Genomic DNA, 24,454 nt, shown 5'->3' on the forward strand with positions numbered 1-24,454 from the left:
CCTTAATTTTATTAGTAACACCTGTTTTTCTCACTGTGTTCTCAACATGGCTCAGTGTAAAAGACCAAATGGAGTGCACTTATATCCAGTAAAAAGTTTGGATAAGAACTTTAGTACAAATACCATCATTTTAAGAAACTTAAAGAAAGAAATCCAACTGTTGGAACCATTGGATGACCATATTGGATTAAAATGCTGACAAAAACGTCAAGGACAAAGACGTAAATGATTGTTTATGCAAGCAAAATAAGTCTTGAAATGTCGATGTACGCCAAGCCACACAAATGTAAAAGGGTATAAACCTATGTTTAAGAAAAAAACCGTGTTAAGAGTTTTAATAGGAGTAGAGCCACCTGTTTGGCAGATATGGTCATATATTTTGGCAGAACGACTTCGCTCTTACTTAAGAATAGGTATTCATTCATGGGTGGTGCACCACCATACCAATGCATGGGTGAGCTTCTCAGAACCTCCTCAACAGTATTGCTTACTTCTACCCCAAAATATGTCAGTAATTGAAATATTTCAGAGATACAAATTACAGCTAGGTCAGTGGTGGTTTGCAGCGAAGCACTAACAATTACAGTTTAGTCCTTCTGCTTCGTTTTCCTGTGGCGTTTGAAAGGGAATGAAAGCATTTTTCTTCCCCAGAAGCAGGTCGGCGGCGTGGAGGAATGGTCTTTGCGGTTAGCGTGTCGTCTCAGAACCGGACTGAGCCATCTGCCCATCTCTCCATCTCCCTCTTCTAAACCCTGTGGTTGTCAGACCACTCATTTGCTGTAATCTCTCCCCTTCAGCCCCAATGCCAAGACAGAAGCTATTTTAGAAGCAGCAGTAGGCTTTCATCAGGGTTGAAGCAGGATTTCAAAGACGCTTAAATTAAAGAGAGGACAGGAGAGAGTACATTCGGAAAAATATAGCTGGACAGGTGAAAAAAATAGAAACATAGTGAAAAAAATCAAGAAAAAGACAAAAGAAAGAAAAGGATTGTGGTCCACATCTGTCCGTAGACTTTTTGTACATTGTGGTTGACCTGGCAAACCTGGGATAGCAGTTATGGAGAGTTGTATATACAAAATGGTGGTTGTGTTTAGTTTCAGATCCGAATAGTACGGAGAGATTTGGATGGATATGGATATTTATTTCAGTCTGTGTAATATCTTTGTTTGCTCTTAACTACCAATTTGTGCAATGATAAAGATCAATGTGTTAAAGTACAAGTAATTCATAAGCAGAAGGTCTAGGTTTTCATGAATCATAACTCTTAAGAAAAGCAATAAAAACCCGGTTCTCCACCTGACGATTTTAAACTCCTAATTTTCAGTAGGCCCAAAATAAGTGCAGCAGACATTGACTAGGAGTTAGGAGTTGCCTCATGTTGTTGGTATTCTGATGATAGAGACTGAATTTAGTGTGAGTATATGCAAAAGGCTATAGATTCTAGCATATCCAATCACAAAAGGATTTTCATCAGTAGTAGAGCTAGAAAGATATATCCATCCCAAATGTTCCAAAGTGTCCATCCCCAATTTCACAAAGTCTAATGTGATGTTTTGTCGACAAAAATAGGCCCCAGTTTTTTTTTTTAAATGTTTTCATTAAACTTACTGTAAAGATTGATAGAACAGCTGTGGCTCAGGGTTAAATTGGCGCCTACCAATCAAAGGGTCAGTGGTTCGATCCCCAACAACTACAGTCAACATTTGGAACTGTCCTTACGCAAGAAACGTAACCCCAAATTCCTCCGTAGGCAGGAATATTATAGAACTGTTTGTAAGTCACCTTGGTTTTAACCGCAGATAAATGACATGTATTGTAATGGTTTAGACAAATAACTGTTGTAATGCCCCCCCCTCCTAACCATGTCTCTCTTGGCGTTTCCCCCCACAGTTGGGCGACTGGAGACTGGGGTGCCTGCAGTCGCTCGTGTGGAGGAGGCCAGCAGACCAGGGCGCTGCGCTGCCTGAGGAAAGTGACCTATCAGAGGGAGGAGGGGGTGGTGCACTCCCTCTGCCCCGTCATCTCCCCGGCCCAGGTCCAGCCCTGCCACACCCAGGCCTGCCCCCCCGAGTGGAGCACCGGGTCCTGGTCACAGGTGGGTTTTTGGCAGCATGTGAAATATATTCAGTAAAATGTCTTGTCTTGAAGTGCCTTCTTGGGAATTTGGCACTGTCTAGTTGTGAAAACTTTAATGACCCCTTAAGCATGTCAGGTCACATTTTGTATTCCATTTTATTTACCAAAAAGCTGAACAACTAATGACATAAACCTTAGTTGTACTATTAAATGTTAACATGATAACACTCTAAATAAAGATGGCAAACAAGGTAAACATTAGCACGTTAGCTTGCTGATTTTAGCATTTAGCTAATTATTCGCTAGCATGACAGTAGACTCCTTGGCTTGTTATAATTCTCCTTCTGGTTTCTTCTTAGATTATGGGTCTATTACCAATGTAAATACACACTAATAATACAATTATCAATATGTTGTTTTGGTTAGTGAAGCTACAGTAACTTATGGCTCTGGGCTATATCTATTTAGCTATAAGCACAATGTCCTGTCTGGAATTGCATTCTAACTCGAGTGCAGCTGATTTTGTGTACTTCTTGTCGATTTCAACTTTAATATTTAAACTAAAAATGATTTACTTGTATCAGGACACTTTAACAGTGGCTTTGTTCCATTCGAGTGTTCAGGTAAATGTATAACAGCATTAAGGCACAATATCAGGACCCTGAAACTGACACAGCTAAATGTAATTCAACCATATTTATTGGATTTTTACATTGTGCTTTTGTGACACAGGAATAAAGCACTATAGTTATGTTTAGTGCCTTTTAAGCATAGAGAATAAGAGAACTGCTTACGGTCAATTTAAAAGTAAAATGTGTTTTTATCTACCTTTGACTCTGCTTTATACGATGTAAAATATAGTTATTTTTTGCTGTAAAGTTTTACAGGTTACGTGCATGCACTGTACAGTCATAATTAATTTGTTTGCTTAAAACAATGAAGAGCATCTCCAATTGCTGTCATGTTTCACTCATGCTAAAACAAACACTCTGCTGCCCTCTGTTGGACATTTGAAGAACATGAAGGGCTATTCAACTCTTATCCTCAGGCATCTTTATTTTGCTACTAAGTGCTACTTACTCCTAAATTAAACAATTGAATAAGAATGAACTCTACTTGCATGTAGTCACCAAGTATTCGCATGAATCACAGTTATTCTCATAACAATTATATTATAGGCAGGGGTGAAAGAAGTCTTCAGATCATTTGTTTTAAGTCAAATTGCAAAATGCTTAAAGATAAAATCAGCAAATCTCAGAACAAAGAACCATGAAATGCTTTTGTATGAACAAAAACTCAATTATAAAATGTATATTTGGAAATACTTAAATAATAATGAACCCATACAGACATTAAACGTTTCAACTTAAATAAAAACAAAAAAGAAGTTGCTGTTGTAGAAAAAAACCATTCCATAAGTTGTCTGTGCAAAGTTCCTAAATCAAGGTCACTAGTTAGGCTGTCGGATACATTTAAAGGACTATATGTCAGTGTAATGCAGTTCACCAAAAAAAAGTGCAGCAACAGAAAGCCACAGAAAATACTCCAACGAAGACCAGTATTTTAAAAGTGTACTGAAGTGAACTTAGTTACATTCCACCTTTTATAATATGTGATGTATGTCAAGTTTGCAATCAATCCGTCTTGGAAAATGTATAAAATGTTTTTGCAAAGCCAACATTCGATTAGGCTATTAAATCAAAGGTCTTTTAATAATTTTCCGGCACGACTATCTCTGCAACCACAGTGCATCACACACCAGACAGGCTTTTATTTGCTAATTGTCCTGTATAAAATATGAATATCCTGGCAGCAGATCTGATCATTAGCCCCTGGGACCTGCACTCTGGACGCTCGGCTGTCATTCAGCCATCTTTCTTACGACGTTGGGTTGTGGGCTAGGTCTGTATTTTACCCAGCGGTCCGAGTTCAGTCAGCGGTCACACAAAGGCGACGCCAGTCTCCACTGAAAAGATCAATCGGACCTTTCAGTGACAAAAAGACAACTGGGATGTGTGTTACTGCATGGTTGTACGCAGATTCATCTTTTGTCTCGTAGATTGATGCTATATTGTCACATTAAGTGTCCTGACGTCTGGGCATGTCAGTCCCAGCGGAGCACTTTAACTCTGGTGTCCACCTCTGCATTCAGCTGGAGTTTACAGCGGCTCTGGTGGATACTGGGACGGGTTGGGGTCACATTCATCTGCGAGTTATTGGTGTATTGTATTTAATGTTAGGCCATAATGGGCTGTCATCAAAGTGGTGACCTTCTGTTTGCTTGTGCACCATGTGGTGAATCACAAATGTATTTATAGTGTCCCCGTGCCAAGGATTTAACCTCTGCTAAACGTGAAGGTTAAAGCAATAATAACAAAGTCAGAGGCTAAGTTACAGTGTATGTGCATGCATGTATGAATCAATGAGATAATGGTTATGTGGTGTATACAAGACCCATTTTATATATTTTGTTCATTTCTGAATGGCAATTTATCCTAAATGTTTTCCAACAATTGTAAAAACCCTGAGGAATACGTCATATATTGCATTTTTATTTAGTTTTAAGCCTCATTCTATGACACTTTTTAGATCTAGATTTTTTTTACATCTATATTTCAACCTGAGGATTTTACATTGACATTTGGACCTTAAATTATTAGAGAAACAAGTTAGGCAATTGTTAGCATTTAGCTCGCAGCACCCTCAATTCAGTGTTCGCCAAACAGTCGGAGAAACACACATTTTAAACGTAAAACTACCTTGTTTATTTGTATTTCCTGTTTAAATGTCTGCGTCCCTTTGTTTTTGAGAGGAAGGGACTGATGCCGACTTATTGGCTCCAGGTAAAAACCTCCTGAACGCCCAGATCATACGTTTTTAGAGAAACATGTTAGCATGTATTAGTGATTAGCTCGCAGCTCCCTCAATTAACCTGTGTACACCTGTGCCGGAGAAACACCCATTCTTAACATGAAACCGCGTTATTCATTTTTGTTTCTTAATTTAAGTTAATGACTGCAATGCAAATGTTAGTAAAGTCAACATCTCATTACATTACATTACATTTCATTTAGCTGACGCTTTTATCCAAAGCGACTTACAATAAGTGCATTCGACCAAGAAGATACAAACTTGAAGAAAACAGAATCATATAAGTACATTAGGTTTCATAGAGCCAAACAATTTCAAGTGATACTCAACAGGCTTTAGAAAAGCCAGTCCTTAGTTAGTATATAAGTGCTTAGTTAGTATCTTATGTCCCTTTCACACCAACACGGTTCCCGTTCTAGCTCCGTGCTAGAGCTTTTCTGGTCCGGAACCGGTTTTTATTTTCAGCCCCCGTTTTGTTAGCACCGCCCAGAGCCCGACTGGTGCTGCCGCTTCTGCATCACGACGTCACCGTTTACGTAGCTGATATTCTCCCCAACGGCGTTATGGCACTCACTACAACAACAACAATGGGGGACTGCGTCGGGTCGATGATCGTGTTGCTTTTAATCATACGAAGCCAGATTAAATTAAATAACGACTTCTCCAACCTTATACTTTTCTCCAGAGTGCCGTGGTTCATTGTTTATTAATGTGTTTCAGCGGCATTTACCGACCGCTGCAGTGCTGCTTTTCCACCGGAGTTTATTCTCCCGTTAGCTCCGGGTTAGCTCACACGGCAGCGGCCGCTGTAAAGTATTCACTGTCTGACTGTCACGCAAGCAGCTGATACATATCCCCAGTTCCCCTTAAGTGAATGTGTGTCAGTCTGAATTGACGCTGTTTGGCATCACAACGCTGTTATTAAAGTTTCTCTGGTATAAAATGGGTGATGTTAGCATAGCAACCGAAGCTAAACTGACTATCTTGACTACTTGTTGTTGCTATCCTATTGTGGCATAAGCCGTTTGCTACAGGCACATTTTACCGGCGTATTTTTCATTATGATTCTACTTGTGATAGTCGGACATGACAACCTGTGCAGCCCATGTATTGAGGCTCCGCTGCGGTGTGAACAGAAAAAAACAGTGCTTTCAGGCTCTAACTCCGAACCGGCCCTGGAACTGCGTTGGTGTGAAAGCCCCATAAGTTATTTTTAACTTTACGTTTTTTTAATTTTTTTTTTAAAAAAAATTAATTTTATTGCTCGAAGTGGAGACGAAAAATATGAGTTTTTAGTCTGCGCCGGAAGATGTGTAAGCTTTCTGCTGTCCTGATTTCAATGGGGAGCTCATTCCACCATTTTGGAGCCAGGATAGCAAACCGACGTGTTTTTGCTGATGGGAACTTGGGTCCCCCTCGCAGTGAGGGTGCAGCGAGCCGTTTGGCTGATGCAGAGCCGAGTGCACGTGCTGGGGTGTATGGTTTAACCATGTCCTGGATGTAGGAAGGGCCAGAACCATTCACAGCATGGTACGCAAGTACCAGTGTCTTGAAGTGGATTCTAGCAGTTACTGGAAGCCAGTGAAGGGAGCGGAGGAGCGGCGTGGTGTGGGAGAATTTAGGAAGGTTGAAGACCAGATGAGCTGCTGCATTCTGGATGAGCTACAGAGGTCGGATGGCACATGCAGGTAGACCAGCCAGGAGGGAGTTGCAGTAGTCTAGGCGTGAGATGACGAGAGCCTGGGCCAGAACCTGCGTCGCTTTCTGGTATCCTCCTGATGTTGTAAAGAGTGTATCTGTAGCAGCAGCGGGTTGTTGCAGCGATGTTTGCAGTGAAGGACAGTTTGTTATCTAGGGTCACACCCAGATTCCTTGAAGTCTGAGTCAGGGAAACAACAGAGGGGCCGATGTTGATTGTTAGGTCAAGAGTGGGACAATTTTTTCCCAGAAGAAAAAGCAGTTCAGTCTTGTCAAGGTTGAGCTTGAGGTGGCGAGCAGACATCCACTGAGAGATGTCAGCTAGACAAGCAGAGATGCGTGCGACAACCTGGGTTTCAGAATGGGGAAAAGACTAAATTAATTGAGTGTCATATATCAGGAGCGATAGTCTGAAGGAGGTTTGAGGGGATAGGGTCCAAAGGACAGGTGGTAGGACGGGCAGAGGTAATGAGGGTAAGAACCTCACTTGGAGAGAGAGGGGAAAAGGAGGTTAGTGTGTGGGTGAACGGTGGGACTGGTGACCCAGTGGTGACTAATGGTGAGTCGGAAAATGAAGAACGAATATCATCAACCTTTGATCCCATGATCCCAAGCTACTTCACGAAATAGCAACATCTTATTTTATGGTTATGTTTGAGAGACCCCTAGTGGCAGAAAATACTTTATTTATTTAAACATTTGCCCATTGAATAACTTATCTTCTTCTGATGCTCCTATGTATGTTGAAGACTTCTGTAACATATTTTACTTTCTTCTTGTCCACTCACAGTGCTCAAAGACCTGTGGCCGGGGCCTGAGGAAGCGGACCGTGTTCTGCCGCAGCACTGATCCCGGGGCCAAAGCGGTGGTGGTGCCTGACAGCATGTGCAGACAGCACCACAGACCCAAACCCCAGGAGACCTGCGTCCTGCGCCGCTGCCCCAAGAACGATAGGCTGCAGTGGCTCCCGACTCAATGGGGAGAGGTAGGAAGAAAGAGATATGAAGCCTTAGCAGGAGTAGTGATGGAAGGTGTTTAACTGCCACCACGACAAATAAATGATCCCTATCATTACCATTATTTAACGTAACAAGATAATTTTCTTAACAAGATATGACAAGGGTTTGGGGTTATATCTTATAGTAGAGAGGATTCAGATAAGTCTGCTGAAATGTTCACTCTTTGTACCATGCTTTGATCAGCCATCTTGCCAGTTTACTCCTGGGATTATAAATACTTCCATGCCATCAAATAAAATTGAGAGAATAAACTCCATAAAGGATTTGCTTACAATTTTCAAGACATGTTCGCTCTCTCCAAAGCTTATCAACATCCTTGAAAAAAACTGGGACGTGTGTCACAAGTCTTTTTTTTTAAATGATTACGACCCGCTACACGTATTTGACGGCCTCATCATTTATTCTCTTTGTGTTTGTGGCAAAGATTTTTGAACTTTTACCTGCCTCTGTGCTGTATATTCATATTCCTTTCTGTTAAGTACAGCAGTTTGAGTGAGATAGAGGGCAATCGGTTACAGGCTGAATGTTGCTGAATATGGAATGAATGAAGGTTAGTGTAAGGGTGAGGTTGCAGTACAAGACTAGCAAGATAAGAAGATACTAAGCTCCCAGATCAGTGGTTATGGATTTATAAAAAAAGAGCCAGACACGGACAAGATGCTCACACATATAACATGTCTGCTCATCACATAAAATGACTGGTAAATACACAGTAGAGCACTTTTTACTCTTGTAGTGTCTCCTGCTTTGGTATCTCGTAGTATTGCACTAAAATGTTCCCTTTCGCCTGACCTCTGTTTCAGTGCTCCAGGTCTTGTGGCTCAGGCACCCAGAAGAGAGAGCTTCGCTGCGGGGAAAGAGACTCACAGGGAGGGTATGTTCCGCTAACTGCACATTAAGACACCAGGGTTGCCAACTCTCACGCATCTGGCGTGTGACACACGCTTTCACTCTCAATCTCACGCTCTCACGCTGCCCAAACTATTCTCACGCCAAAAACAAGATGAACTGGCGATCGTTTTTGGTTGGTTATTTACAATGTTGAGTTGACAGCTGCTCAAGCTGTCGATCTGCTCCCTCCCCCCCCCCACCACTCTTAACAACGTTAACAGACAGCAGAGCAGTGGGAGCCAGTTGGTCAATCCCCGACCCGTATTGCGCATGCGCAGATCTAAGATCCAGTAGAAATGATAAAAAGTAAAAGTCTGCTGCTTATTGTTCTACTAGGCCAAAATAGAGTCAAAGAGTATATGAGAGTGAGAGTGTGTTAATTCATATATTTGGCAGTTTGGAGTAAGTCTGTAGATTTGTTTGTGTCTGTGTTTCATGTATAGGCCTCTCACGATAATTAATTTTGTTGGATACATTTTCCAGGAAATTATTGCGATAAACGATAATATTGTCGGCACCGTTGTATGACCATTTTAGACCACTGACATAATGATAATATATAATAATAATTCAAGTACATCCTTTCAAACTGCTAGTCACATCCTCATGTAAATGGCAATTTATCGAGGTCAGAAAAGTTATGGAGTTCATTTTTATTTATCGTACGATAAGTCAATTAATTGCTTATCGCGACAGGCACACAATAAAACAGTGGAAACAAACATGTTTGACTTTCATTAGTGAATGAAACTTTGTGCCCTTTATAGTCTGTGTCCAATATTGTGTATTTGTATATATTGTATATATATGCTAAGGTCCCGCTACTGACACGATAGCAGTCATTTAGTGCGCATGTGTAATTAAACCCATGATATCAAAATCTCACTCCAGCCAGGTACCCAAAGTTGGCAACCCTGAGACACTTTAATGGATCTGCACGTATAGCTGTGTCTCAATTTGAATACTTCCCAAAGTACACTGCCATGTTGTACTCTATAAACATTTGTGTGTGAATTTCCAGTGGTCTTGGTTTTGAATCCCACAATCGCTGCTGTGACCTCACCAGAAGCGACGATGCTGCTAGCTTCTGTTGGCTAGTTAGCTAGCTAGCAACATTTTTGTTTGGATTTTTACAAATCATTAGGCTACAGACTGCTTAACCCAATAAAAATAACGACGACTTCTTTTTGACACCAGTATCCAGTACACATGTAATACACAGTATTACATTGCGAAAATAAAACCCACATGTATAACTTTTATTTGTATATTGTTGTGTTCACTGGAGCAATTGTGTCTAGAAGCCAACCACTGGACTCCCCTTTTAGAGCAACACATGCCTTCCTGCTGACACTTCCAAATTGTAGCTTTTAATTACAAAACTTCCTTTACGTAGCCAATATTTTGCTATCCTTCACATTGGGGCACACTTATGCTTTTAAGACAAAGCATATAAGTACAGCATTACGCGATATGAGACACAGCAGTAGTTAACTGTTTTTCAGACTGCTTTAACCTCTCCTCTGCCATTCAGGTATGTGGAGTTCCCCATACGGAGGTGCAGAAACATGGCCAAACCCCTAGTGGATCTCCAGCAGGGCTGCAACCGAGGCCCCTGCCCGGAGGTCCCTCGGGTGATCGCCGGCAGGAGTGGCCCTGTGGTCCTCGGCTGGTACTCCTCTCCCTGGCAACAGGTATGTTTTTGCTCAGGCTTTGATCCTAATCTGTTTACCTGAGAGACTTTTAGTGCTACACATGCTTTCCAGCTGACACTCTTCCAATGTGTAGCTTTCCTCCCACACATTGCGCTGTAGTATTACTGCACAGATGATAGTTAGAAAATTGAACAAGCGGAGAACTTGAAATTGTCCTCAACAGCCATGAAGACACTTAGCTAAGGAAAAATGTACGTGTAAATAGAATGTGGCTGAAGTTATTAAAAACGTTGTATGCCTCCAAGTCTCACTACAGAGTCCTAGTGAGAGAGATACTCTGCATTTACTGTGGAGGGTCTTTCTTGCAATTCTTCCTATAACCCCAAACAAAACAACAATTCAAACAGTGTTTGCCTTGCTTATAACAAAAGACATTGTGCAGTTTTTCCTTAAAAATATACATTTTGCCAGACAGCAAACTATTTATTTTCTTTCTTCCAATTTAATTGCAAAGTGGAAAATGATAGCCGTTAACTTTGGTGTTTGCAAAAATACTAGATTAAAGTGTGAGTTGAAAAAGATCTTTCCCCCTCAATGAATAAGAAACCATTGCACCCCTGATATAATAAAAGATTTAACAGTAAAAGTTGGATAATTTAAAAAAGCTGTGGTTTGAACAGTCTTTGAATGTTATACATGTTTTGAATTCATTAGAAAAACAAGTCTTGCTTGCTTGTACATAATACATTTATAGTAGTTTATACAAACAGTATGTGGTGGCTCTACTCTTCAGCCACCTCCCTTGTGAGTGTGTGTTCCCTTTCCCTGTCTGTGTGGGCGTGGTGGCTGTCACTCCTGGCTCCCGGCTCAATCTCCACCTGCTGCAAATCTCCACCTGGTGCAATCAGCTTTACACACCTGATTCCCATTCAGCCATTTACTAATGGTATATCAGCGGAGGCTCCACAACATGTCAGCGCCAGATCGTTGTTTAATCCCCAGTGGTAACTCTCAGCCTTCTTAGCCGATTTAAAACTATTTCTCTGTACACGGAATACTTTTCTCATCTGTTTCTCTTATGCTCCAGGATCACTATCCAGCCGCCTTGTTACCATCACCTGCCGCCACCAGTCATCATTCCAACCGGATTACTCTCCACACTCACCAGTCTTCATTCCTACAGGATTACTCTCCACGCTCCTCCACCTCACAATAAACCTTTTTCCAACACTCTGCCGTGTCCTGCGTTTGGGTCCTATCGGATATCGTAACAGAACGATCTGGCCAGTATGGACTCAGCGGACACAGGCCACCAGTCCAAGACTGCGGACGAACTCAGCCAAGCCCTGGCCAATCAAGGTGCTCTCGTGGGGCATCACGACGTGGTTCTCCGTGAGGTTGTGGAGACTCTCCGGAACCTCTCCACTAACGTGCAAAGGATCGGCACACAAGTGGAACTGCTCACCTCCCAGTTTTCTCCCCCGCAGCCCGCTGCACAGCCGACAGCTCCTCCCCCCGCTCCTGCCGTACCTCTCCATCAGCTACGAGAGGCTGTTATTCCTACACCGGAGCGATACGCTGGAGATTTGGGTATTTGTAGAGCCTTTTTGTTCCAGTGTTCGTTAGTCTTTGAGCAGCAGCCTAGTACTTATCACACAGATGGGGCTAGGGTAGCATATGTAATGAGTCTGTTGAGGGGGAGTGCTCTAGATTGGGCTACAGCCGTTAGGGAGAGCCAGCCACACATTTGCTCATCATTTGATACTTTCATTTCCGAAATGAAAAAAGTTTTTGATCACCCGGTACGGGGGAGGGACGCTTCTAGGCGCCTTCTTTCTCTCCGGCAGGGCTCCCGTAGTGTAGCCGAATTTTCAGTTGAGTTTAGAACAGTTGCTGCTGACTCAGGCTGGAATAACGAGTCATTGCAAGATGTTTTTCTTCAAGGGCTGAACGAAGCAATTAAAGACGAGCTAGCTGCTAGGGATGATCCAGTTAGCTTGGATAATTTAATTGCCACAGCTATCAAGATTGATAATCGCCTCAGAGAGAGACGCAGGGATAGGAATAGCCGTCACCCCAATCCCAGCTACTCCTCACTTGATCCCCGAATTGGCACTGCCACTGCCCCAATCTCCAGATCCTTTCCGACTCCTTTCTCGGTTTCACCCCCCGAAGATGAGCCCATGCAAGTGGGAAGGGCCCACCTCTCACCATCTGAGCGGGCTAGAAGGATCCAGGCTGGGGAATGTGTTTATTGCAGCCAAACCAGTCATCTAGTTTCCTCCTGTCCTAATCTGCCAAAAGGTCAGGCTCGTCAGTAGCTGTGGGGATTCTGGCGAGCCCTTCCTCCTCTCTCAACCCCCGACCCAGAACGCAGCTAGAAGCCGTTCTTTGCTGCAACCAACAGTCACTACCCCTGCTCGCCTTAGTGGACTCGGGGGCAGACGAGAATTTTTTGGACATTGACATCGCAGCTCAGGCAGGAATTCCCTGCGAAGTGTTGGATTCACCTCTTAATGCCAATGCTCTTAATGGACAATTCCTGGCCCAAGTCACTCACCGCACCAAGCCAGTAAACCTCATTCTGTCTGGAAACCATCGTGAGTTTATTCAGTTTCACCTTATTTCCTCACCTCATGCTCCCATAGTGTTGGGTCATCCCTGGTTAAGAACACACAACCCCCAGATTGATTGGATAACTGGCAAAATCATTAGTTGGAGTTGTTTTTGTTTATCCTCATGCCTGCAGTCTGCCCTACCGCCAGCAGAGGCCGCCGCTCCACCACCCAAGATCGAGCCGCCTGACCTGTTATCTGTCCCCATGGAATATCATAGATTAGGAGAGGTGTTCAGTAAACAGCGAGCTCTTTCTCTTCCTCCTCATCGACCCTACGACTGTCCCATTGACCTCCTTCCCGGGGCCCCTCTGCCTTCCTCACGTCTGTTCAACCTGTCTCGCCCTGAGAGAAAATCCATGGAGAGTTACATCCATGACTCCCTGGCTGCTGGTGTCATCCGCCCATCCTCCTCCCCGGTCGGTGCTGGGTTCTTCTTCGTGTCCAAGAAGGACCGCTCACTGCGGCCCTGCATTGATTACAGGGGTCTCAATGCCATCACTATAAAAAACAAATATCCATTACCCCTCATTAACTCCGCCTTTGAACCCCTCCAGGAAGCCACCATCTTTTCCAAACTGGACCTCCGCAATGCCTACCACCTCGTCAGAATCCGTGAAGGGGACGAGTGGAAGACTGCCTTTAACACACCACTCGGTCACTTTGAGTATCTGGTGATGCCTTTTGGACTGACGAATGCCCCAGCAGTTTTTCAGTCAATGGTGAACGATGTACTCCGTGACCTCCTCAACCGGTCAGTCTTTGTCTACTTGGATGACATTCTCATTTTCTCCCGTAACAAGGAGGAGCACATTATCCATGTCAGGCAGGTGCTGCAGAGACTCCTTGAAAACAGACTCTTTGTGAAGGCGGAGAAATGCGAATTCCATGTCAACACAGTCTCATTCCTGGGCTACATCGTTGAGGAAGGAAAGATTAGGACCGACCCTGAGAAGATCCAAGCGGTGGCGGGGTGGCCCAAACCAACCTCAGTTAAACTGCTTCAACAGTTTCTTGGTTTCGCCAATTTTTATCGGCGCTTCATCAGAGACTACAGCAGAGTGGCGGGCCCTTTAACCAGACTCACTTCCCCTACAACTGGTTTTTTCTGGACTCCAGAGTGCGATGCAGCCTTCTCGGAGCTAAAGAGACTTTTCACCACTGCCCCTGTGCTCATCCACCCTGATTCCTCTCGCCAGTTTGTGGTGGAGGTCGATGCCTCCAACACCGGGGTAGGGGCAGTTCTTTCCCAGCGCTCGGAACGAGACCAAAAATTACATCCATGTGCATTTTTCTCTCGCCGCCTCACTCCAGCTGAGAAGAACTATGACGTGGGTAACAGAGAGCTGCTGGCTGTCAAACTTGCCCTAGAGGAGTGGAGGCACTGGCTGGAGGGAGCCGAGCTCCCTTTTATTGTATGGACAGACCACAAAAACTTGGCGTACATCCAATCTGCCAAGCGCCTTAACTCTCGTCAGGCTCGATGGGCCCTGTATTTCGGCCGCTTCTCATTCACCCTTACCTACCGTCCAGGGTCACGGAACCTCAAGCCGGACGCTCTCTCTCGCCAGTTCGCTTCCGAAGGACCAGCTGCCAATCCAGACACTATCCTGCCTGCCTCCTGCGTGGTGGCGGCTGTTACCTGGGAGATTGAGTCATTGGTTAAGGAGGCTCAGCGGGCGCAACCTAACCCAGGTAACTGCCCAGCTAATAGTCTTTTTGTGCCTACCCCTGTTCGCTCCAAGGTCCTGCAGTGGGCACACGCCTCCCGTCTCTCCTGTCATCCTGGTGTCCATCGCACACTGTTTATTCTAAAACAACGGTTCTGGTGGCCTTCCATGGCTCAAGACACCAGGGCCTTTGTTGCTGCCTGTACAGTATGTGCCCGCGCCAAGTCCTCCCACCAATCTCCCTCTGGCCTGCTTCGGCCGCTGCCGGTACCTAGGCGTCCTTGGTCGCATGTGGCCTTGGATTTTGTCACTGGACTTCCACTGTCACAAGGAAATACCATCATCCTAACTATTGTGGACAGATTTTCCAAGATGGTACACTTTGTTGCTCTTCCCAAGCTTCCCACAGCCCGAGAGACTGCAGATCTTCTGGTCAATCATGTTGTTCGACTCCATGGGATTCCCACCGACATCGTCTCTGACCGGGGTCCCCAGTTCATTTCCCACGTTTGGAAAGCCTTCTGTCAGGCTCTGGGAGCATCAGTGAGCCTGTCATCTGGATATCATCCTCAGACGAACGGGCAAACGGAACGGGCCAACCAGGATCTGGGGGCGGCTCTTCGCTGTGTGGCTTTCAGGAACCCTTCGTCATGGTGCCCACATCTGCCATGGATCGAATATGCCCACAACTCCCTGCCAAATGCAGCCACAGGTATTTCACCCTTTCATTGTGCCATGGGTTTCCAACCACCCCTGTTTCCATCCCAGGAAGAGGAGGTTGCTGTTCCTTCCGTTCAGACCCACCTTCGTCGCTGTCATAAGGTGTGGAGGGATACCCGAGCCGCCCTGCTCCGCTCCGCTGCCCGCAACTGCCTCATCGCAGACCGCCACAGGACCCCGGCTCCCAACTACTTACCAGGTCAGAGTGTTTGGCTTTCCTCCAAAGATCTCCCACTCAAGACAGAGTCGAAGAAACTCACGCCACGTTATGTCGGCCCCTTCATCATCGACTCAGTTATCAACCCATCTGCAGTAAAACTCAAGCTTCCCCCACACATGAAGGTTCATCCGACATTTCATGTTTCTCTGTTAAAACCTGTTGCCAGCAGCCCCTTGTCTCCTCCAGTGAGTGTTCCCCCACCCCCCCCGCATCATCAATGATCACCCAACCTACACCGTCAGGCGATTGTTGGACGTTCGTCGCCGTGGAAGGGGATTCCAATATTTTGTGGATTGGGAGGGCTATGGTCCAGAGGAGAGGTCTTGGGTTCCCCGGCGAAACATCGTGGGCGCGTCCCTGGTTCGGGACTTCCACCGGGATAACCCTGGTAGACCTGGTAGACCTGGTAGACCGCCTGGAGGCGTCCCTTAAGAGGGGGGGTACTGTGGTGGCTCTACTCTTCAGCCACCTCCCTTGTGAGTGTGTGTTCCCTTTCCCTGTCTGTGTGGGCGTGGTGGCTGTCACTCCTGGCTCCCGGCTCAATCTCCACCTGCTGCAAATCTCCACCTGGTGCAATCAGCTTTACACACCTGATTCCCATTCAGCCATTTACTAATGGTATATCAGCGGAGGCTCCACAACATGTCAGCGCCAGATCGTTGTTTAATCCCCAGTGGTAACTCTCAGCCTTCTTAGCCGATTTAAAACTATTTCTCTGTACACGGAATACTTTTCTCATCTGTTTCTCTTATGCTCCAGGATCACTATCCAGCCGCCTTGTTACCATCACCTGCCGCCACCAGTCATCATTCCAACCGGATTACTCTCCACACTCACCAGTCTTCATTCCTACAGGATTACTCTCCACGCTCCTCCACCTCACAATAAACCTTTTTCCAACACTCTGCCGTGTCCTGCGTTTGGGTCCTATCGGATATCGTAACACAGTAGACTTTTTCAATCTACATAATTAACATATATATGGTTTTTTTTAGTATATCAAATCAGATTTTTTTTGTTTTATCACTATTGTACATATACTGATGGTTGCTTTAAAAGTCAAGCAGCATATCATCAATGTACTGCATTCGTTTTCTGGTTAGCAGCAATGTATTTATTGGATTTTGGAGGTGAGGTTTGATCTTCTTTTAGCAATATATTGCTACATATTCAGTATCCCATTGAACAACTATTTGATTTAGCTGGAGGTATTCAGCCAGGGAAGGAATGTTCAACCAATGAAACTAAATCAACTAATAATGTCAACTAGCTAGCAACGGCCAACAAACTCTGTCACAAAGAGCTGTGTTTGAAAGTAGAAATAGCAAACGAGAAGCCTTTTTGACTACCTCTGTTTGAAATGAAAGACACAGTACCATTACTGGTATTCATTTTAGGAGGGACTGGTGTTAAGTAGAACAAAAATGTTGACTTAAGGGATGGCACAGAAGTATGTTGGTTTTGTTAACCAAGAATGAAAATGAAAACAGAGAAAATTAAGAAACATCCAAAGAGCAGAAAATACAAGCTGCTTCCAACAAACATCCTCCTATAGTCCCCGCCATTATTGGACTAAACCACTAGTAGGGGTACCACATTGGACTGAACCACATGGGGTTTACATAAACCAGCTAGGGAAATGCCCACTTAAACCTGTTCCTACACTAACAGAGCATTGGACTCCGAGGATTCATTTTATACTCCCGACTCTTTACCTGTAAAGAGGAAGAAACTGCTATAAAATCCTCCTATTGTGCCAACAGTTGCCTCTAAACTATCACATCTACTAAATAAAGAGTTTCATTTATTTTCCACCTCACACCATCACTTGCTTCATTGATTTTAGTTTTCCAGGCCCCCTCTCTCTGGGAGGCCCCGGCATCATGAGCGAGGCAATACAACTTCTAGGTTAAAACAATCAATCAATACAACATATGTAACTATGGTTGGGTCTTCTCATGTCCCAACATACCTCAGAGGCAGAATGAACAGTGTAGAGGGTGTTAGTTCACAGGCATAGCATCGTTCTTGTGTGTGGAATGGGACTCAGATGCAGTCCAAAAGCTCCATTCTGTCAATCGGGGCAGGTTGTGTGGCTATGGGTTATATTATCTATTTTGCAAAAAAGTCTTGAGGGCAACCTCTTATAGCACAGTGACGTATTCTGCTTGATCTGGGGCTTGTGATCTGTGTATGTTTCCACCAGAGAAGATATCTCCTGACAGCTCGCTGGAGGGCATGTACATGCTGGATGGGATGTTTGTTTTCTTCATCTCTTCTTTGTCCACCCCTCGACTTTTCCTCCATCCCTCGACTGCTCCTTTTCATGACAATTCCTCTTCCTACAAGCTTTTTAAAGCTTGATCTCCTACTCTATATCTCTTTGCGTTATTCTCATGTTGTATTATTTGTTTCTGTCTCAGTGTTCTGTTTCCTGTGGCGGGGGGGTCCAGACCCGGTCCATCCAGTGTCTCCGGCAGGGCCGCCCCGCAGCCGGCTGCCTGCCCCACCAGAGGCCTGTCACTTCCAGGGCGTGCAACACACACTTCTGCCCCGCTGCTCCCCCCGCTACAGCACAGCGCCCAAGCCGGGTGGCAGCTGCTGGATCAACACTGAAAGGTAAATGCCTCTGAGGGGATATTAAAAGAATCATTCCAGTGTAATTTCTTTTTGACTGTGAAACTAGAGTTCTGCTGGGAGTTTGAATTCCTGGTTGTTTGGTGGGTTTTCTGCTCTTTTTTTTTTAATACATTTTTCCTGTAGTACAATCAGAAGAAGCTCAAGTTGATCTTTAAGAGTACATTTTACATTTGTACAGTATGTGTTTGCATATATTGGTTGACTTGTCCAGCTGCACTCAACAGCCACCCTTTTTTCCTTTAGCTCCAGATAACACAGAATAGCTGAGGATAATAGGATATTTATTAGTTTTCTGGTTGAGTGCCTATTTGAACTTGGCATTACCAAGATGATGAACTTGCTAAACCTTATGTCTAAATGTCTGCCTGTTAGCATTGGCACTGTGAGCTTGATAGCCTGCTAAGATTAGCATTCAGCACAAAGAACAGCCTCAGATTGTGTAACACCAGTAGTTCTCAAACCTTTCTACTCCAAGTTCCACTTTTTCAAACTAATATAATGCCAGGGCCCCTTAAATGTAATAGAAGTGTATTAATGAATTACAACAAATCAACTGCCTGTCATACCGATGGGATCCCTGAAATTAAATACATACAATTACAACAAACAGGTTCTTTTAAAACCAAATAAAGGTGCTAGATGCAAAGATACTAGTGCTACCATTATTGTTGTCGCTTCACTTCCATTTCGAGCCACACCATAATAAACTGAGCAAAGATGTTTGTCTTTTTTATACTTCCTTATACTTCCTTAAACTAGTTTTGAAATGATTAGTTCAGTAAATGATGATTCAAAGACACTAAAAATCAATCCTCAAGGTAATTATTCAAGTAAAAAAAATGCTGAAAGAATTCAGGTTATGTATGTTTAATATGTACCACTGGTTTGTATATCCAGGGTGTCCGCGGGGTCTTAAAAAGTATTACAAGTTGATAAATCAATTTAGCGAAAATTAAGGCTATTAGAAAGTATTAAACTGCATTTTCCAAGGTATTACATTTTGTAGCTTGTTTTCAATAAGTATATAAATTGTCCAAAGAGGTTGTATTCTAAAGTTTGCCTGAATGTAATCATTGTGTAGGTGTGTAGTGTGATTCTGTGTAGTTTATTTATGGCATCCCGTTGGATTTGACGTCATCTGAGCAGGACATCGCACGCTCACTGCTTGATAGCGCGAGGGCCCGTTTACGCCGGTTGTTAAACAACATCGTTATGGGGAAATGCAAGTTTGCGTCCAAATGGTTGGAAGATAAGGAGGAAGGACAATCAATACTGTATAATGTGAGGTAAAGTCTGTCGCCAATGTAACCGGTTAAAACTCGACTGCCTGTCGAGTTTTAACCGGCCTGACCTCAGACATTCATGAGGTCTTAAAATGTATGAAAAGGGTCTTAAAAAAGGTCTTAAAAGGTATTACATTTGACTTCAGGATTCCTGCATATACCCTGATATCATTGTACACAAAGTATGCTTTGGTATTAGACTAAAGGTTGTATGAAATAACCAATTTAAATATTTACCTCTGGTTTCTGGGACATTATTTTTTGGCAGAACTATTTATCAATCAATTAAAAAAAAATAAAAATAATTAAAGATTAATTTTGGTTTAAACTGCTTCTTAAATGTGCCTTATCTATTTTGTTTTCTTAGCAGACGAACACTGCGTGGACCACTTCAGCTGGTGTCACCTGGTTCCCCAGCACGGCGTGTGTAACCACAAGTTCTACGGACAGCAGTGCTGCAAGTCCTGTGCCAGCAAGAGCCAGTAGAGCTCCGTTACCTCTGTGGCTTCAGGCCTCGGAGGAATACACCACCACAGAGGCCCTTTGGGGGCGATTACTCACAACACACAGAACTGTGCTCCACACTTGTGTGTTTTCTTCCTGGAGTACTTGACTAATGAATTTCGAAAAAGAAGAGAAAGAGAGAAATCATGGACCATGAGTCCATGGCATGAACTGTCAAAGTCATCATTTCAATGACCACATTGTAACTGGAAAGACAACGCAAAAGAAAGACTTGTTGTAATATATATATATGTTGTTGTTTTGTTGAGTGTTCTCCTTTTGAAACCTCTAAAGCTACAAGCCATCAAGAGAACAGGAAAGGACAATAGCGTTTTAGCCTGCTTACATGTTGTATTTTTAAAGGCATCTGGTTTCAAAAGCCTTTATTTAAGTTATTATAATATTATGATTTTACATTTTTGTCAGGTGTACAGTGGATCTGTGACATGTTATTTCGATGTTTGGATATACTATAGGATTGTGCCAGTCACCCTTGGATCCACGTTTTTATGAGATTTTATTTGAGGCATTAGTAATCAATGGTCATATGCCTTCTGCACTTCCTTCTCCCCTCACATACTCTCCGCTTGTTAAGTTTACTGCTGCTGAATCATTTGGAACAAGCTGGAGAACACTTTTTCCTGTACATTCCATTCATGTTAACGCTATGAAAATATCTGTGTACGTCAAACATTTTATCCAGTCACGTTGTAAGTGGTCGCTCTGCTGTACGGTTATGGTAATACAACTTGATAATCTACTTTGTCTTTCCTTTCTTTTTGATGGATCACAGCAGCATTGGAGGGGAATTTTACATGACAAAGCAACTTACAATAAGCACAATCAAACAAAGATACAAACTAAAAACTGCGAAAATCCTGTAAATACATTAGCTTTCAATTAGCCAAACCTTTTATAAGTGCTACTGCAATGGTTTCAAACTGCTTTTTAATTATCGGCCAATGTAGGGTTTAGGGTCAGGGTGGGGGTTTTTCAATTAATGAGGAGCCATTCCACCATTTCTTAGCCATGATGGCAAACAAGCCATACGATACGATAGGATCATATTTTATTGTCAGACCAAGGTTGACATTTTTATTGCATCTCAGCAGCTCTGCTTGCCACATGAACACAGACAAACAGCAAGACGAGATTCACTGAAGAGAAGATGATCAAGACCCTCTAACGTACATTTAATCTGGGATTTATCCCCTGAAATAATGCATGGAGGATTGAGTGACGCACAAAGGAGTACTTCAGTCCAACCTATTAAATTGTGAGACCCCATATCTCCGATATGATGGTAAGAATACATATTCCCTGCTGAACATGGTTGGGGTCAGAGATCATGTTGTTGACGGATACATGGGCCCAACTCGCAGTGACCAATTCATACCGAAATGCACATGTTGGAGTGTATGGTTTAACAATGTCCTGAGTGTGAATGACTAGATCAAATCACAGCATGGGAGGCCAGTACCAGTTTCTTAAAGGAATGATGTGGAAAAGGGGGAGAGGAGAGGATGATGCAGAGCTTGCGTGCATGGTGCAGTCTAGATAGTGCGAGGTTCTGCTTTGTTGAGAGAGAACAGTGTAGGTTTGCTCTTCACAGTGTGAAGGAGTTTGGCTGGAGGACTTCAGAAGAGCAATGACAATGCCACTTTTAAAACCAGACTCGCAGAACAATGGCTTAAAGGCTTTACTTGACTCATCCACACCAACAACCTGGTCATAAAAATATTAAATCAGAAGAAAATCTTAGAATATTCTTCATGTTCCAAGAAACAATGTTGTCGATTTAAAAAGCAGGTAACAAAATGTGTCACAGCAAGTGGATCAGGGTGGACCCAAATGCAGGGAACAGGAACTTTTAGCCTTCCTTTCAGGCTTTTCCCAGCGGCAGAACAGAACAGCACTTTCAGATAACCAACAAACCAGGACTTAAACACAAGCGGAACTGATGAAGAGATGAAGTGCAGGTGTTCAAGAGGTCAGGTCATTGCAGGGCTGATGGGGAACAGGTGAAACTAAAAAGGCCAAGACTGACAATCAGAAAAGGCAGGAAAACAGACAAATCGGGAAGTAAAAACAGATATGACAAAAATGTAACCAAAAGCCACTCATAATTGGGCTTTTTGTCAATGTTAGACATTCGATAACTTTTTTCCCCCCTCATAAACTTTCATAACATAAAGCGTGTGCTCCCAAAACAGTGTTTTCTTACGGTGATTATGCCACCCTTTCTCGCGCCGCGGGGGCAGCGATTGCTCTTTAATCAACCCGTCTGCATGAATCATGGCGCCTGGAGTCCCCCCATCGTCTCGGCTGCATGCTGTTTACCGGCACGCTGTGAGCCAGACACCACAAGCTGGGGCCCACGCACACACAACAATCATGTCGGCTAGGCATATACACAAATATAACGTGTTCACTGAGCATCAGGATGGCTGTATAGGAAGGTATGTTGTAATGTGTGTGGGTGAGAGCATGCTTAGTGCAATTTGAGCGTGCATGCATCTTTTCCCATTGCAATGGATGAATACATGCTTAGTGCAATTTGAGCGTGCATGCATCTTTTCCCATTGCAATGGATGAATACATGCCTTGTAGGTGTGTGTGTGTGTGTGTGTGTGTGTGCACGCGCGCGCACAATGCATACGGTATGTTCCTACAGCCCAGCTTATGCTGCCTATCTCTCAGTGGGGCAGCAATTTCACTGCTGAGCTGATGTAACAATTTCTATTTCTCAACTATTGCTTTGATTTCCAGATGGGACTCGATATCCCCCAACCATATTGGTTCATAATGACATATTTTGATTATCCAAGCAGAGGGAGCCGCATCAACACCAAGCATTACTGCAGCAGAGAGACCAAGACTGGAATAAAGAGACAGGAGGTTATATCTTACACAGGCTCTGCCCTCTACTGGACTCTATGGGTACTACAGCGACGTGCAGTTAGGGGAGGCAGGGGAGGCAGAGCCTCACCTGTCATACTCCAATGTAACAGAAAAACAACTAAAGAAAAACTAAATAGTAATAATAATAAAATGTCTCCACTGATCTGTGTTGTAAGTGTGATTTCTGTATGATTCAAATCGCTTTTTATAGTCAAAATCAGCAAATTGGCCGAGCTCCGCTACAACTACATGGGAGTGAGGCAGGGACGAGCTCTGCCTCACGTAAGCCCACAGTAACTGGCTGGAGCGCGGGCACTAATGTAGCGCGGGCACTTATTTTGTGAGCGCGCTCAAGCCATTTACTGTGGGCTGAGGTGAGGCACAGATGAGATCTGCCACACCTCAGAATGCGTCACCCCACAGAAACTGGCTGGAAAGCGGGCCCTAAGCGCATGCCTGTTACCATCTCACTGTATGTCACCAATGTAATGTTTGTAGATCCCTTTATTACATTTATCCTCGCCATCCATAGTCTCTAAATAACTTATTTCACGTATATATGATATTTAGGCTCGCTGGTCTCATCGTACAACGGCAATGAAAAACGCACCAGGGGAGGCAGCCATAACCTCTGCCGCACTGAAGGGGGCGCACGTGAGCCCACAGGTTCTTGTTGCTACTGTTATTCTACGCAGAGACGGTAGACGTAACAACAAACTAGACTTTAGAAACTACAGGAAGATAAGGAGGACTTTTACAAAAAAGTAATGGAGATTGTTGTCCAGAAGGATAGCATGGACTTCATCTTCAAGTCAAGGTAAGACCACAATTGTAATGAACATGGGATCTTACTAAGAAAGAAGAATCCAATATTTAGATTTTGGGTATCCTTTTGTTGAACGGTCTGTTTAAAATGAATCGAAGCATCAGACTAAAAGAGCTTTTGAAAATAACCGAATATTTCGATTAAGGTCAAAATATAATATTTGTAAATCTGACTCTGAAAGAGTCAGTGCCTCACCAGCCACGAACCTCACCGCACGTCACTGGGGTACTACCTCTCAACCATACTATGCAAGCATTCACCTACTGAGATATCTATAAACGCAGGTGCCGATCCCCACCGCCTCTGTTTTGAGTGTCTGGGGCCTAACCACACCGCGGACGGCCTGACCCAGTCTCCGTCTGAAATGCCTGCCGTATACTCCCACGACTTAGCTGCCGGCGCCGTCTGGAGCACTTTTATGTCTCGCTGGAGGAGGCGGAGGACCAGGACTTCGAGGTGGTGGAAATGGAGGAACAGGATATCGCCGCAGCCGGCCTTCGTTTCGCCCCCGTTGCCAGATATCTGGCAGTGTGTGGAGGCGACGTGGCGGCAGCCACTCCAAACGAAGGCTCCAGTGGCAGCTATGGCGGGAATCCTTAGGGTGCAGGGCCGCTCGGACACAGTAGGCTTGTTTGAGACAAGCGAGACCTGCGCAGACCTGCGCAATTGCGATCAACGTCTTGCTAGTGCGTTGCATGATGGTTAGTCATTTTGCCCGACTTGCTCTGGAGGCTCGCCTACATGAGACGTTGAAATCTCGCGGGACAAAGACGCCCATCAAGCGAAATGCTTGATGGGAAACGACTCGCTGGTATCTCGAGCTGAGCGCTCATTGGTGGTTTTTACCCCGTGCTGGTGATGAAAC

At 44.1% G+C, this 24,454-nt stretch overlaps 1 protein-coding gene across 1 annotated transcript in view; it reads left to right on the forward strand.

Moving 5' to 3' along the window:
• adamts18 (ADAM metallopeptidase with thrombospondin type 1 motif, 18) overlaps positions 1 to 20,622 on the forward strand; it is a 92,409-nt gene extending 71,787 nt beyond the window's left edge. The window contains exons 19-24 of the mRNA XM_034132752.1: positions 1,891 to 2,095; positions 7,436 to 7,630; positions 8,468 to 8,538; positions 10,090 to 10,249; positions 17,859 to 18,054; positions 19,729 to 20,622. Of these exons, the coding sequence (XP_033988643.1) occupies positions 1,891 to 2,095; positions 7,436 to 7,630; positions 8,468 to 8,538; positions 10,090 to 10,249; positions 17,859 to 18,054; positions 19,729 to 19,844 (943 nt within the window). The 3' untranslated portion in view covers positions 19,845 to 20,622. The remainder of the gene's footprint in view (positions 1 to 1,890; positions 2,096 to 7,435; positions 7,631 to 8,467; positions 8,539 to 10,089; positions 10,250 to 17,858; positions 18,055 to 19,728) is intronic.
• Positions 20,623 to 24,454: the final 3,832 nt, after the last annotated feature.

The sequence above is a fragment of the Trematomus bernacchii genome, unplaced genomic scaffold (genome assembly GCF_902827165.1).
Source record: "Trematomus bernacchii unplaced genomic scaffold, fTreBer1.1, whole genome shotgun sequence".
NCBI classification, from domain to species: Eukaryota; Metazoa; Chordata; class Actinopteri; order Perciformes; family Nototheniidae; genus Trematomus; species Trematomus bernacchii.